Raw genomic sequence first — 17,468 nt, 5'->3', positions numbered from 1 at the left:
TACATCGTGACACGAAATTTTTATATATATAGATTTAAAAACAAATTAAAAACGTCAAACGTGTAACTTTTTTTTGTTTTGATCGTGTTACAAATATTAAAATGCAACACAATCGTGTTTGTTGAAGTTGATGGACATTTTTTACCTTTATTTTATAACATGTTTACGTATACAATTTCTGGTCGTACAGACGTAATATCTAAACTAAATAAAATAAAACTATTAATACTTTCATAATATGCATTTCATTTTCCGGTTATAAAGTTGGTTCATTAATTTACTGCGTTTCTGCTTCTCAAATACAAATACTAGCTTGAATTCGCCGTGTAAATATACTATGCAATAAAATATATTCGACTTCAACTCTCCTTTGGTATCAAAGGTATTTTATGTAACTTATGTACGTTATTATAATATAACTACACCACCTACCCGATCTTCAAATAAATAATTCTCAATCCTATTTCGGTTTGTCTGGAAGAACTGTACACATATTCTTAAGTTGTTTGTAATATTTTTATTTTTTATTTGCATATTGTGGTGTACAATAAAAAGTAAATAAATAATAAAAAATAACTTCATACCTTCCCTATTGGTATTCTCAGTGCAGTCTTAGGCCATTGGGCATTCACAGGTTTGAGGACAAATTAAATTATAACCATCTACGCCTGACAACGCGTTGGCGCAACGAAAGCTGGCTTGTGGTTGTTCCGCTGGCGGTTGTGGATTCGATTCCCGCACATGACAAACATCTGTGTTGACCATACAGATCTTTGCAGTGGTCTGGGTGTTTGTGCAGTCCTTGTGAGTCTCCCTGCCGTGCCTCGGAGAGCACGTTAAGCAATCAGTCCCGGTTGTTATCATTTACACCTGATAACGATCGTTACTCATAGGAAGGAATATATCCGCCAACCTGAATTGGAGCAACGTGGGGGGCTAAGCTCTGATCCTTCGGGAAAAGAGGACTATGCCCACCAGTGGGATATTACAGGCTGAAGCGTACATTTACGCCGAAAATAAACGTAGATAGAATAAGAAACGAGTATCGCACCCGCGATGCCGGTGTTGAGGTAAATAGAACCATTGTACAAATGCAAACATCTGCCCCATGATTACGCACTACGACACTTGAACGATTGCTTCGTTACACAATAAAGTTGTAATACGTAGTTAAATAAAAAAATGTATTTATTTTATATATTTACTAGCTGACCCCGTAAACGGTGTTTTGCCATATATGTTATTAACCCCTCCTTAACCCCCCCCCCCCCCTTATAACTTAGGGATATGAAAAATAGATGCTGGCCCATTCTAAGACCTACCGAATATGCACACAAAATTTCATAAAAATCGGTCCAGCCGTTTCGAAAGACGAGAGTAACTAACATTGTGAGACAAGAATTTTATATATAAGATTATATCTACGGCCTGTTTTACCAGTTGTGGATAAAGATTATCCTGCAAATAAGTTACGATTAGACTGTAAGGCAGGAGGTAGAATAAGCCGTTAAAACATTTTTCACCTCATTAATTAAAGTAAACCAAAAATAACTAATTAAATACTAATTAAAAAAAAAAAACTTTTGTGAACATATTTGCGAATAGAAATATCTCATAAATACAGCGGAATAAGATCGTGAAAAAGAATAATACACCAAAAACTCTTATCTGTTGGACATCATCATCTGTCTAATAGCATTATGTATAAATGGTGAAACAGGAACTTAATCTCGTGTTTACATTCAAAATTAGTTTCAATAACAAAGTCGGTAGGAAAGCAGTCTACGTTCGTATATACATAATGTTGATGCTACGGCGCTACGAACTGACTTCGTAGAACGTAGCGCGTATGTACTCTAACTGGGGTAATCATATTAATCTCATCATAAACCAATCGTAAATAGAAAATTTCCGTTATATCGAAAAATATAATCTCGTCCCAATAATTTTGAACTATAAATTTATCAAACTTTGAGTGAAGAATTATTTTAAATTATTATTTTTATTATTATTTTATTATTTATATTGTGCTGTGTGGCTACGGCACTAAAGAATTTAGCCACCCCCTCTCTTCCCGTGGGTGTCGTAAGAGGCGACTAAGGGATAACAAGGTTCCACAACCACATTGGAACTTACGAAGCCGACCGATGGCGGGATAACCATCCAACTGCTGGCTTTGAAATACACAGGCTGAAGACGGGCAGCAGCGTCTTCGGTGCGACAAAGCCAGTACTGCGGTCACCAACCCGCCTGCCCAGAGTGGTGACTATGGGCAAAACACATGAGTTCACGCTATTTTTGGCGTAAACTTGTGGAGGCCTATGTCCAGCAGTGGACTGTATAGGCTGTAATGATGATGATGATTATTATTTTTTTTAGCGTGATACCTTCCGTGGCCCTTAAAGAACATACAAAAAAAAAATATCCTTATTGGTCGAGCCATTTTCGGGTTATGCGCTTAGCAACATTCATTTTTATTTATATAGATTATTTTTTATTTTTCTTATTTTCCATTTTGACAACGGCGTATACTACTTAGATTTTGAATGTATAAGAGAAATCTTTGACAATGTCATATATTTTTTTGGTTTACTAAAGACAAAGAGATGAAAGATAATCTCAGGCAATATAACACCAGTAGTCGTTTTAATAAACATAAATATATAGCAAAAATTAGCTTCTATTAAAAATCACTCAAATGTAGCGCGAAGTATGAGAAATTTTATATTCACTTTTAAATCGACTTCAAAAACGGCAGAGGCTCTCAAAGGTTAAGGAAGTGTCGTGTAAGCTTAATTTCCATAACATAATAATGATAATTAATTTTTGTACCGCTTTTCAAATCGAAAACAAATTTATTTTTTTCTTTTATATGAGATAGACGTCTGGAATCCATTTCATATAGAAATTGTATCAATGTTAATTTTTGTCCAATAACGTTATTATAATTCGATGAAAACCAAGTAGATTATAATGGATGGTATATATTTAGATGTTATTCGGTAAAACGTTGACTTGATGCTATATAAATCACAAAATTTGTTTTTTAGCATTGCGAGTATATATTTTAAATTATTTTTGTAATTGGTGTAGTAATATATATATATATATATATATATATATATATATATATATATATATATTTATCATATTGCTAGTTATTCATATACACGAGATATTATTTTGTAAAATACATATATTCAAACTACTTAAAACAGCCATTGAATTACGTATAATTAAGTTGTCATCGTGAATAAAGAACCATGTTCGCATAACACGCTATATCAATACTATTTATTAGTATTACAACTGTCACAAAGAGTATTCAACCAATGTGTACTCGTATCATTACATAAGTACCTGGGTGACCGAGCTTAGATCGGTATTTTTAGTAAATCGTATTTTTTTGGAAAACATAATACGAATTACATATTTATAAAATATGAATAGTATTTTTTTTACTGATAATAATAAAAAAATATAAACAAATATAAAAAATCATAAATAAATAAAATATAATTAAAAAATAATAAAGATAAAATATGAAAAATATTTTTCAATTTTACCGATATAATAATAAAAATAAGAACTGGCTATTTAAATAAAAAATAACGAGTGCAATTAGAAAAAAATGAAAAAATAATAATAGATCTGAAAATTTGAGGATTTGAACCGTGGTATTTTCGGTCGATCGCGACCGGACGATTTCCCACCTGAGCTATTATAACTTTAGTGACAAGTGCGAAATTTACCTTCGTATATCTAACGATATTTTTCCATTGCCTAAAAATAGGGATAAACCGACATTTTCTAAAAATTGATCCTACTAAACTACTATATATATATATATATATATATATTTATATTCTTGTATATATATATACAAGAATTGCTCGTTTAATAGTATAAGATATACAACAAAGTCACTTCCTGCTGTCTGTATGCTTAGATCTTCAAAAGTACGCAACAGATGCGGTTTTCTTAAGTAAATAGAGTGATTCTAGAAGAGATATGTATAATAAATGCGTGACATAGTAGAGTAACACTGATCGTTTTTGCAACTGTGCGACGCCGGGGCGGATCGCTAGTTGAAAATATAACGAACTTTGTAGGTGGGGTGTAAATCAATAAATGATAAACTCGAATCTATTTCCATTTTTAATTTATATAAGCTTAAAACATAATTATGTTTCTGTTATTATTGTGAATAATCGTGTCATATAATTTGGACAATTTATGCAAATTCTGTATTAGGTGTCTTTATACGTAAGTGATATGTAATTGTTATATCTTAAATAAATAAAAAAACAAAAAATAAAATAAAAATATAAGTTTAGTATTTAATAACATACAAGAAAAAAAATATTAATATAAAAAACAACATTCGATCAATAAGAATGAAAGAAACAGGAAAAAAATTGTAGTCATATAATTGCAAATAGGAGAGAAAAATCAATAAAAAGTATCCCTGCACCCCTAACATGACAACTAAAATCAATCCGCAGCCCGTTTTCAGTAAGCTGGAACTTGATACAATACACTACATACGAAAATAAGCTTCACGCAAAACGGGCTATAAGTGGCGGTACAGTAGTCGCAATCATCGCGGCCTAGTGTACTCGTACGGCGAACTTCACTCGCAGTCTGCACACAACCTGCTCACGTCTAGGATTCCTAGTCCCTCATTCGTCCTATCGGCGTCCTCGCGCAAGCATTAACTATCCTTTCCGCGTTTCGGTAGCGCGGGAAATTTTTAAATTCCCTTTCAGTCGTACAGTTTGTTAAAAATGGGTTCCTGCCTTTGCATGACCAAGAATTATGAACACACGAGCACTACCTCTTTCGATGAGTGAGTACCTTTTTGTGACAATTCTGCGTTTTGTTTACTCAATTTCATAATTAAATATTATATGCAAAGCGACGGAGTAATATTGGAGCGAAATCAACTATTTAAATGATTTATATTGTTAATAATATTCTGCATATATATCTAATATATAAAATTCTCGTGTCGCGGTGTTTGTAGTTAAACTCCTCCGAAACGGCTAGACCGATTCTCATGAAATTTTGTGTGCATATTGGGTAGGTCTGAGAATAGAACAAGATTTATTTTTCATCCCCCTAAATATTAAGGGTAGTCCTCCCCTAATTTTTTTAAATTTTTAGATGAATTATTTATTTTTTATTTTATTATGATTTGGCGTTGAAAAATACACACAACCCTAAATTTTCACCCTTATACCACCAACCCCTATTTTTAAATAGCGTTTAGCGGCAAAACAATGTTTGCCGAGTCGGCTAGTATAATATATAATTACTAATATGTAACATTTAAAACATGTATCGATGATTATATTTTCTGCTAGACGCTTGCTTATTCTACTTTTTATTAAATTAGAATCAATGCGAAGTGAATGAATGATTTAAATAATTTAATTCATTTAGTTGTCAAGGTTTTTATATATTGTTCCTAATTTACTGAATGAATATATATGTAATTTAATGATAATAATAATAGTATATAAATTTATTATATTATACGTATGTATGTATTATACATTGAACGGGTGGAGTGAGATCCAGAATAATAATAGTTATAATGCTTTCTTTATTAAACACTAAAAAAAAATTAATTAAATTACAAAAATAAGAAAAAGTACAAAAGGCAGCATTATCGCATAAAACAATTCTCTTATTAATAATTTATTTGTCTTTTATTTTTTGACAAAAGTACATAGTATACAAGTGAAAATATATAAAATCATTTATTACATTGTGTGTAATTGTGAAGTGTATTCAATTTTTTTCTAGCTAACAGAACATCTCAGAGGATATTAAAGTATAATATATATTAAATTTAGAAGTTTTAATTTTTGTACTACAACATATGTCTGTCTATTTCCTTAAATTATGTTTATAATAAACGAAAGTTTAAGTAATTAAAATAATTATGATGATAGTAATAAAAACATTTTGATCCATCTTCCACCTCCTATGCTCTACCACTATAAAGATATGGACCTTTTTTGCTCTTAAATTACAATTAAAAGATTTTAACCAAAATAGGCTCTTCATCTCAAGCAAGAAAATATTTTTTTTTTCTAAATGTAACAATAATGCTTTATTTTTAAAATGAGAAATACCAATTTATTGTCAAATGGATTTTGAGGTCCTTAAACAAGAATTTTAAATGTGAATAAGTTATGTCTTATTTAATAATATTTAAAAAAATGTAATAATAAATAAATTTCAGCTATTGTATAAATTTAAAGTGAAAAATTATTGAAAACTTATGTTTGGTTACAAATAGTTTTCATATACATGAACAACGTTATTTTGTTGGAACACAATGTTACTGAATAATTACGAAACAAGACATAATTTTTTTCCTTCTGTATTTTATTTGATAACTTCCAATAACAACTAACTGTATCAAACAAATCATCTTAACTATTTTCTATATATATTTAAATGTAAATAAAATTAAATTAATTATAACGTTAAAGAAAGTGTCTCCGACTTATAAATAGTCATTTATAGTTATATTTCCTGTTTATTCCGATTCGTATAAAAACTCTCTACTTCATGTTTTTATTAATCATCAGTTCATCGCGCCTACCGACCCTCTAACCCAATCTACGAGCCGTAAGATAAGAAACAAGATTGAATAAAATTGTACAGTATGCATCATCTATCTCAATACTACGCAAACTAGTTAGTAGCAACACAATTATTTAGTATATAATAATTGTGTTTGCTGGCAAACGAAAAAAACCGACTTCAATTACATCGACAAGTAAACGTAGGTAGACGAAAAATTAGTCAAGGAAATATGCATTATCAAAGATTACTCCAAACCTTGTGATCAGATCTCGATGAAATTTAAATGTGACCACATGATAAACATCGGCTTTCGATTAAATTAAAAAACCGACTTCAATTATATCGACAAGTAATACAACGTGGGTAGACGAAAAAGTAGTCAAGTAAATACGCATTATCAAAGATTACTCCAAAAGTTGTAATCAGATCTCGATGAAATTTAAATGTGACCACATGATAAACATCGGCTTTCGATTAAATTAAAAATCATTAAAATCGGTACACCCAGTAAAAAGTTATGCGGATTTTCGAAAATTTCCCTCGATTTCTCTGGGATCCCATCATCAGTTCCTGGTTTCCTTATCATGGTACCAAACTAGGGATATCTCCTTTATATATATATATATATATATATATATATATATATATATATATATTTATAATCTATCAAGCTTATTGTCAAATTTCGAAAGATATTTATTGTCGTCATAATTTGAATTCATTGAGCAAAAAGAGAAATAACTTTATCTAAAATATAGGGAACCGTGAACAAAAAGGTGCCTTAACCTTACAGGAAATCACAGCTATTTGACTTAGCAGTAGTGTTTAATAACGGTCTCAAGTAGTGTGTTCCTGTTTTGGATAATTCAGCCAGATAGCCTGGGATGGCACTGTATTACCAGCAGCGGTGTTAGGGTCGGCAATGCTCTTTTGATAGTCCTGGTTTTCCAATATCTGTGGTATTCATAGGCTACGGTGGCAGCTTACAATGGACGGCCTCTGGGTATTTTATTATTTTCACTATAGTGCCTTGTGTGTGTGTCATTTAATTTTCGAAAGACAAGAGAAACGGAAACAAACTTCTAAGAAAAGTCAGAAAGAACGGAATTATCAAAAAATATAGTACATTTCTTATCACCTAAACCATTTTATTTACGCTTGTTTTTAACACGACGTATTCGACGATTTCCAAGTATTTTTGTCTAGCTTCGATGTATCATGACTTACTGGTATGAATTAGTAATGCCGCGATTTACATACCTCGATCACTCGCGTCTAGTTAAAATTTTACCCAAATGAATTCGATCGTACATTCGTTAGAGTTCTTCTAATTTAACATTTAAATTATAGGAGACATAGCTCTTAAATTTTTAAAAGACCTGCAATAGGTAATCAGTTGGAAATTTGGGATATTGTACACTTAAAGACTGCTAAAAAGAGAATCGCAAAAAAAAACCTGGGTCACAATGAAAAGAAAATTAAAAAGTAACGAGTGTGTCTTAGACCACACGACTGAAGTAAAACTATACGAAACTTAACTGGCTATGAGAGAAAGGAAATGTGTGCTCGCACTTCTCTCTCTCTCTCTCTTGCTCCGTTCGCCTCGTAACTCTCTCGTCACTTATTCACCAGCCTACTACCCAAGTTCAGCGCGCGTAAAGAAGTTTACTTGAAAAATGTTGTATAAATATTAGATTCTTAATTATTGGTTTTGACCTTTCTAATACCTTACGTGACTCTACAATTAGCGTCACAATAATTATGCTCATTAATATTTTTTTTGACTAACCCGTTGGCGCAGTTTGTAGTGGCCCTGTTTTCTGGTCCACAGGTTCCGAGTTCGATTCCCGCCTGAGTGTAGGTGTAATATATGTAAAAAATATAGCCACACCCTCTCTTCTAATGGGTGTCGTAAAAGGCGACTAAGAGATAACACAGTTCCACTACTACCTTGGAACTTAAAAAGCCGACCGATGGCGGGATAACCAACCAAGTGCTGGCTTTGAAATACACAGACTGAAGACGGGCAGCAGTGCGACATAACCAGCCCTGCGGTGACCAATCCGCCTGCCCAGCGTGGTGACTATTGGCAACACACATGAGTTCACGAAATTATTGGCGCGAACTTGTGGAGCCCCCTATAGTGGACTGCGAAAGGGTGGAGTGAAATTTATCAAAAAAAAAAAAAAAAATAGTTTGAATAGTCGGCTGTAACCTATGTTACAAGCATTAAGTTGCTTACCGTGGGAACAGACGAGCGTGTGTGTATGTAATTAGGTATTTATTTCTTAATTTATCAAAACTACCTCGGTGTAGTTCAGCAAATTATACAGGAACATTGTAAAATATAAACGCTACGAGTAGATGGTGTTTTACCGAGTCCACTCCACATAAGAAAGGCTAACGAGGAATATTCAATAACTTTGAACCCTTGAAAACTTACCGTAGCGAGCTATAAATGTACGAGTACCTGTTTAGTTCGATTGTAACATGTAATACGACCGCTTCGAATGGTTTATTAATTAAGTTTTGCCTGGCGTTAAAAATTACTTAAAATCTAACATGTCGGATAATATATTTGGGTTTCAGTTAGATTTGTATTATGGAAGCTGGTTTTATATTATAAACTTTGGGATAAAAACTTTCCTACTTCATTTAATTATCATCCCTTAACAGCTTACACTGGAGTTCGCGGGGGAGGCAATAATCGGTCAATGTCCTGTTATGAAGGGAGAAATTATTAATTTTTTTAATAGTTAAGCTTGATTTTTGTATGATGCGTCTGGAAAAATTTTAAAGCTCATTGCAGGTTATTTTGAATAGCAAATTGTAATATTAATCAATCCGGTTCATGTTTCTTAGTAATTAAGTTATTAAGAAAATAACAAAAACTTTCTTTATATAAAATGGTAGGAAAGTCAAAACTGTACATTGAATATTTTTTAAAAGAATACTTGGGGTGTGATCTACAATCGATACCGAAGCCAAAAATATAGTTTTTAGAATTTTTGTCTGTTTGTCTGTATGTATGTCCGGGATAAACTCGAAAAGTACCGCATGGATTTACTTCAAATGTAGGACGAATATTATTAAGAAGTCGGGTCAACATATAGGCTACAAATTATCACGCTATCACCTACGGGGAACGAGCAGTGAACCTTTATTTCTTCAACGCATTCTGTAACAACGTGTAATCTAACGACGCATATTTGAATGTTGTTGTTATTATGTTAATAACCATGTCATAAGCTAGCTTCACACTATAAATAAAGACATTCTGTAGTATATTTAGTATCAGCATTGTAACCGTGCGATGCCGGGGCGGGTCGCTAGTGTATGAATAATAGTTTATTTTCAATTTCGATTTGCCGCACGGTAATGATACGTGTAAGCGTCTAAACACCGGTGTTTTGCGCGTTCGATTCCCACTCGAAATGATTGTTTGGAATTATATAAAGATTTCTTTCCGATTTGGATGTATGTCTTTGTGGGTTTCCCTTCCATGCCTCGGGAGCACATTAAGCTGTCGAACCCCGTTACTATCATAAACAACCCGCAGTAGAGCAGCGTGGTGGATTTAAGGTAATTAAATTCTGGTCACTTTACTGACTACAGGAACACAACTCTGCTTGAAAGCAGTATTATATGTCTGTGATCTTCTGTAAGGTCGAGGTACCTCCCCAGTCGGGCTGCTGGATTTTGAGCAGGGTATTTCCTGCTGTGTCCTATTTCAGTTAAAGACACCATAAAGCAAAACGATCTATCATTTTATTTTATACTAATGTCTACTACACTTTATTAGTAAAAATTGTCACGATGCTTACGATGTTTTTTACTTCGCAATATTTTGTCAACTGCGTAACGTCGCTAAGCAAAATATTAACATCGGTCATGGTTTTTTTTAATCATATTGACAACATCCACGGGCTCTTAGTTGCCCATGCCATTTGTACAACATAAAATATTTGTTTTAATATCGGCGTGCATTTTTTACAATAGTTTAACTTCAGACCAGCAGTTCTAAAACTGTCTAGAATAGCTAGGATGGTCCGGTGCTGACAGCTTTTTGCTGTTATCTAATATATAAAATTCTCGTGTCTCGGTGTTTGTAGTTGAACTCCTTCGAAACGGCTTGACCGATTCTCATAAAATTTTGTGTGCATATTGGGTAGGTCTGAGAATCGAACAACATCTATTTTTCATCCCCCTAAATGTTAAGGGCAGTCGACCCCTTTTTTTTAATTTTTAGATAAATTATTTATTTTTTATTTTATTATGATTTGGCGTTGAAAAATACATACAACCCTAAACTTTCACCCTTATACCTTCAACCCCTATGTTTAAATAGCGTTTAGCGGCAAGACAACGTTTGTCGATTCAGCTAGTCTTATATATAAAATTCTCGTGTCACAATGTTAGTGTTACTATACACCTCCGAAACTTGTGGGTATATAGGGTAGGTCTGAGAATCAGCCAACATCTATTTTTCATACCCCTAAGTTAGAAGAGGGGTGATTAAGAGGGTTAATAATCTATATGGCATAATTGTGTTTGCAAGCAAACGAAGAAAAACCGACTTCAATTATAATACAACGTAGGTAGACGAAAAAATAGTCAAGTAAATACGCATTATCAAAGATTACTCCAAAAGTTGTTTTTAGATCTTGATGAAATTTAAATGTGACCACATGATAAACATCGGCTTTCGATTAATTTATTATTCCAATTAAAAATTATCTTATTTCCAAAAAAAAAGAATTACCAAAATCGGTTCATAAACGACGAAGTTATTCCCGAACATAAAAATATATATAGATGTTCCGTGCAGAATAACATTTACGCAGATTGATTGCAATTGAGACTTACACGAAATGTCATTTTACCTTTTCCATGAATCTTTATCGAACCCCACAGCGGAAATATGTAGTTACATTTCATAGGATTTAATTAAAACCGTCAGAAAGTACAAGAATGTAACAGACAGGTGGGCGGAGTGGATGGCGGAAAAATGTTAAAAACTAGTATTTTCCTTTCATGGATGTTACTTACTGCTTGAGGGCTATGTTTAAAAATGATTTTGTATTTTCTGTTTTAAACGAAACGTGAATTTAGTCACTTTGCAGGCTACATTTTTTTTTTCAGTCTGTAAAGATTTTTCAGTATAACATAAATATGGGTGCAACAGTAAGGTTTAATCGACTAAACTGAAATGTGTCAAAACTCATTTAATGCTCCTGAGTCCCTCACGGAAGCCATTATACAAGAAGAAGAGGCATCAGTCTACAAAAAGTGCATACAGTCCTTTTGTTAGGTCATATAAAAACGTAGATTTTTTTATATGTGTAAATAGATTTGAGTAGATCATATATATGTTATTGTGATATACCTGCTCCATATAAAAATTAATAACAAGAAGATTGGAAGGGTCATATTAATGAAAATGACTCACTGGCAAAAGTTAACCTTATCAGTTTCCTTTAAGACCGTAAGACCTTTATTACGTGAATAAGTGACGAGAGCGTTACGAAAACTGTGATCGGTCGAGACGAACAGAGTAAGAGAGAGATGTGCAAGCACATTCTCTCATTGCCAGTTACGTTTCGTATTTCTAAAAGACAATGCAAGCCTATTGCTAAAGATGTTTTACTTCAGTCGTGTGGTGTAAAGCACACTCTTTTTTTTATTTGTTCCGATCGTCAACTTTATTTACATACTAGCTGACTCGGCAAACGTTGTCTTGCTGCTAAACGCTATTTAAAAATAGGTGTTAGTGGTAGAAGGGTGAAAATTTAGGGTTGTATGTATTTTTCAACGCCAAATCATTATAAAATAAAGAATAAATAATTTATCTAAAAATTAAAAAAAAAATGTGGTGGAGTGCCCTTAAAATTTAGGGGGATGAAAAATAGATGTTGTTCGATTCTCAGACCTACCCAATATGCACACAAAATTTCACGAGAATCGATCGAGTCGTTTCGGGGGAGTTTAACTACAAACACCGCGACACGAGAATTTTATATATTAGATGATGCAAGTAAGCGTTTTAAGTAAACCCTTAATTCGAATGACGTCGATCAAGCAAATGCGTAAATGGGCATTCTTAAAAATTAAGTTATACTATAAGTACGATCTTTTCACAGTAAAATTTTAAAAAAGATTTTCTATTGCGCTTTGTTTTACGCGAATTAAACAGCGAATTAAGAAATTTAAATGTATAAAATCTTCGTTTTCAGCCCCTCCGAGAACATGCTCGAGATGCTTAATATGATTTCGAGTCTGCAGTCGGAGCGAATGGACTCCCAGAGGGCGGAGTTGCGTCCGGTCACGAAGACTGGTACAAAACCAACGAACAAGGCAACATCGTTACCTGGCCTGCGTCCTCTGCAGACGACAAGCACAAGGCCCGAGGACGATTTTATGGAAATCATTGCTCGGGTTCAAGTAAGTTAAATTTAATTTTTATCTAGGTAATGATGAACAATAACAGATAATAAGGAATGCACCCGCCAACTTGCAGAAAAGCAGCTTGATGAATTAAGCTACGATCCTTCAATATTGAGAAAGCGGACTGTGCCCAGCAGTGGGATATTACAGTCTGAATCAATCACTTTATACATACAATGTAAGCAGGTTGTGGACAGTAAATGTAAAATATAGCAGTTGAACCTGACCAAAAATTTTGCCACTCCAAAGAAAAACAGTTTGTCACACTTATTTTTGCAAACGTCTAATATGCAACTTTTGGTTCTACATGTGACCGTTAAAGTTTTGACTAACCTATTGGCCCAGTGTAGTTACGCTGCTGTGCTTATGAGGTTGTGGATACGATTCTCGCCCCAAGTCAGGGTGTAATATGTATATTTATGTGTATATATATATTTTTTTGTATATGTATAAAAAATGTAGATATATCAGTCGACTGCTACCACTGGTTTTATATTCGCTACCTTACAAACAGACAGTAATATAAGACAAGTATAATTGTGTTTGCTCGCAAACGAAAAATAAACTGACTTCAATTATATCGACAAGTAACACAATGTAAGTAGACGAAAAAAATTAACAAATGCACTAGTCGTCACTACGATTTTCGAGGGTTTCCCTCGATTTCTCTGGCATTCCATCATCAGATCCTGGTTTCCTTGCCATGATACCACGCTTGGGATAGCTCCTTTTCCAACAAAAAAAGAATTATCAAAATTGGTTCATAAACGACGAAGTTTTCCCGGAACATACGTAATATATATATATATATATACACATATATACGGTCGAATTGAGTAATCTCCTCCTATTTTGAAGTCGATTAAAAATGCAAGTATGTGATACACCTTAAATGTGTATTATTATTCGAAATTTAGTACATAATTATTATTATCATTTGTATGATGTCTACGATTTTATATAGAACTGATTATTATGTTTTGATGAAAGGGGATAAATGTCGATATAGTGGTTGAAATTAATTTCACTTATGGTCCGAAGTTTACTATTAAAATTTTACGTTAATACAAAACATGGTTGATACTTAATTGATATTAAAACCGCGACTGAAGGTTCGGGGTTTAATACAGTTGCTTTATTTATTTTAAAAATACAATATATACATTTTACTGTTTTTATTTTTAAGCCTCGGTTTATAAAGAGTGTTGTTACAAGTTGTAGCTATCGAATGGATGTATCAATTCAGTGCAATATTTTGACATGAAAGAGTTTCCTTGCATCAAGTAAACGATACTATCCTATTGTTATTTTCTTTTTTAATTCTACTTGAATATTACAAGTTCTAATTAGGTATATATTGATATTTAAGCTTTAGGCTCCGGTAAAATAGTTACTAACGAACAAATCATACGCGAACGCCAAACATAAAGAAGCTTTTAAAATTTAGAACAATATTCTCAACGTAATCTGAAATTCCTCTAAAAGTAAAACATTCAATTAGACAAATGAAAGACTAGAACAAATTTATAGGAGACAATCTATTGCAGTCTAAATAAAATAAACATCAGAAGTAAAAAATTTCATATAAAATTACCCGAAAGAACGCTTTTGCTTTCACTTCTTTACTATAGAACGTACTAATAGTATGAATGACTTTGGAATCGCTAACGATCTTGTTAAATAAAAATATGCTTGTTCAAACGCAAAATCTAAGTTTTATCAAACGGATAGGAAAGACTTTTCCGGACCAACTAAGTTACTCGATACGATGCCTTAGAACGCAATTTTCTTGATTATATCCGTGTTTTGATGATATTACGACTTTTTTCCATTTTGTATTTAAATGTTTTTTTTTTTTTTTCTATATTTAGAGTTCTACGTTCATCTCAGATGTGTTGGAGATTACATTAGTTATTTTAGTTTGTTAGTTTTAATTTAGTAAGTTTTTACCAATAGTGGTGCCTGAGGCTATTTTAGAAACAAAACGTTTTAATAACTCGTAGGAACCATGCAATATTTCATTCAAAAACATTCATTAGCTTCAACGTGATACCTAGCTATGATAACTACAGATAGACAAAAACAAAAAAAAATACTGTTTTGGCTTATGTATATAAATAAAAAAGAATATCGTAAATATTTCGTAGCGATCGTGAAAATAAAAGAAATATTGACAATGACACCTTCATGTTTACAACACTTGTATTAGATATTTTGTAACGGTGTGGTTCATAGGTATACAAAAAGAGATCACTGAAATAAAATAAATCGTCGGTTACAGGGCTCAAGGTTAGACGATCAACGCTCAGAGCTTCCAGCCCCGAAGCCCAAGGAACGTCCCCCACTGGACGATGATTTCTTCTCGTTGATAATGCGGGCGCAATCTGGACGAATGGAAGATCAGAGGGCCAGCGTAAGTTCTTTTTTTTATCCTTAGCAGTAAAATATTTTGTAGTGTTGTAACTTTTATGTTAGACAATACTACTTAATAATACTTATTTGACATAAATGAAGGCTTAATATGAAAATGCCACATATAAATCTGAAATCTATGACTTCTACTTTCAATTGAATATGACGACGCGTTGGCGCAGCGGTCACAGTACTGAGTGTTGCGCTGGCGGTCTCGGGCTCGATCCTCGCTCACGACAGCCAGTATTGGCCATATAGATGTTTGTCGTGGTCTGGGCGTTTGTATATTGTGTGTTTTTCCGGACCCCCCAACACAGGAGGAAATCCTACTGGGGGCCTAATTCAAATATAGAATATAATATTAATAAAATATAAATCGAAAGTGATTAAAAATTTGTTATGTTATACATACTAATTAATACATTTACATTTCAGATCCCGCTTAAGGAAACTGGAAACAAAGCATCGAATTCCAAAAAGTAAAACTGTAGCACATTATAATGAAGTAAACATTTTAAACGACCTGAAAACGACATCTCTCTCCAATTATTCGAAACCGAATTATTTTACCCTTTAATTCGCTTTTACCCAACTTTTACGAATTGTCAATTAATTTATAAATTTCTTAATGTTATTTTGACCAATTACATAATTGGATCGAACACAAAAATTAATAAATATTACGATCTTGACGTTAGCAGATTCGCAATATTAATATAAAAATATAAGAGATACCAGCGGCTTAAAATAAAAACATCATATATAGAGGACTGATGGACTTTTGGGTTGATACTAGTACCAAAAACTCCTGTAGTTTAGAACTGAGTTTATTTTGAACAAATAAGTACTGCATAGCGATTTTTTTTTGGCTTGTACTAACTAACACAAATACGCAAATAAACAATCAACGTTACCTTAAAAGTGGAGTGTGTACAATGATCACATATGTTAACTAGCTGAGCGCGCAACTTCGTCCGCGTGGAATATAATAAAAAAAATATTGTTCAGTTCGCAGAGTTATAAAAATCAATACATTTCTAAAATTAAAGTAACCTAAGCTACTTCTTATTACATTAGCTATCTGCCAGTGAAAGTCCCGTCAAAATCAGTCATCAATCATCCGTTTCAGAGATTGGCCAGAACAAACAGACAGACAGACGAAAATTGAAAAAAATGTTATTTTGGTATATTATGTACCCGTGTATGACTTAGTTAAAAGCGGTTATTTTAAGGGGATCCCAGACAAATTCGGCCGTTTTCATGTGCTATAAAGTATACGTTAAAGTTACGTTAAAAATATCAAATAAATATATGTTGTAACTCGGATTCAGTTTATTAATGTGACTGTAAGATAATTGTATAAAACTCTCTAAATAAAGAGAAATAATTGTTTACCTGGACCTCCTTTCGCGTACAAAAATCGTATAGGCTTTCTAATTTTACTACTTACAATAGTGAATATTTTTTTTATTAATTAAGAATCCTGTACTTAATATTTCTACAGAAGGGTTTTTTGTTAAGTGCAGTATTTTATTAGAAAATCGTAAAAATATAATTTCTGGTTATTTTCCGGGCGACAGGCGGCTCGCGGCAGACGGCCAGAGGCCTTTGTACGGGGAACTTGTGTCGCTCGTCATCGCACGCTGCTCTTCCTTACGCGCAAATCTATTTACTTTTTTTAATCCAAGATAGGCATCAAAATGTAACAGACAGACAGACTTACTGTTGAATTTTGCAATTGTATTTACTTCAAATAAAAAAATAATTTAAATTATTAATTTTGAGCTGTTTAAATGTAAAGCTGCTTAGCTTGTGGTCTAAGATCCGAACCTAAAGTCGATCTTCACCGAGCCGATAATAGAATAAAATATAAATTTAGTATATCTATACAAATAAAATTGGAGCGGCTGCTTTTAATATTAAAATAACCGCTTTTTACTAAATTCATATGGATGTATACACGATACATACACAAAAATAGCATTTTGACAATTTTTGTCTGTCTGTAT

General features: G+C 32.8%; 1 protein-coding gene across 1 annotated transcript in view; it reads left to right on the top strand.

Annotated features, from left to right (window-relative positions):
* LOC123668985 (G-protein-signaling modulator 2) overlaps window positions 1–16,181 on the top strand; it is a 54,076-nt gene extending 37,895 nt beyond the window's left edge. The window contains exons 8-10 of the mRNA XM_045602667.1: window positions 12,837–13,044; window positions 15,329–15,460; window positions 15,895–16,181. Of these exons, the coding sequence (XP_045458623.1) occupies window positions 12,837–13,044; window positions 15,329–15,460; window positions 15,895–15,942 (388 nt within the window). The 3' untranslated portion in view covers window positions 15,943–16,181. The remainder of the gene's footprint in view (window positions 1–12,836; window positions 13,045–15,328; window positions 15,461–15,894) is intronic.
* The last annotated feature ends 1,287 nt before the right edge of the window (window positions 16,182–17,468 follow it).

This window comes from Melitaea cinxia, chromosome Z (assembly GCF_905220565.1).
Source record: "Melitaea cinxia chromosome Z, ilMelCinx1.1, whole genome shotgun sequence".
NCBI classification, from domain to species: Eukaryota; Metazoa; Arthropoda; class Insecta; order Lepidoptera; family Nymphalidae; genus Melitaea; species Melitaea cinxia.
Note: the sequence above shows the minus strand (reverse complement) of the source record. Positions and strands in the feature narration are given on the sequence as shown.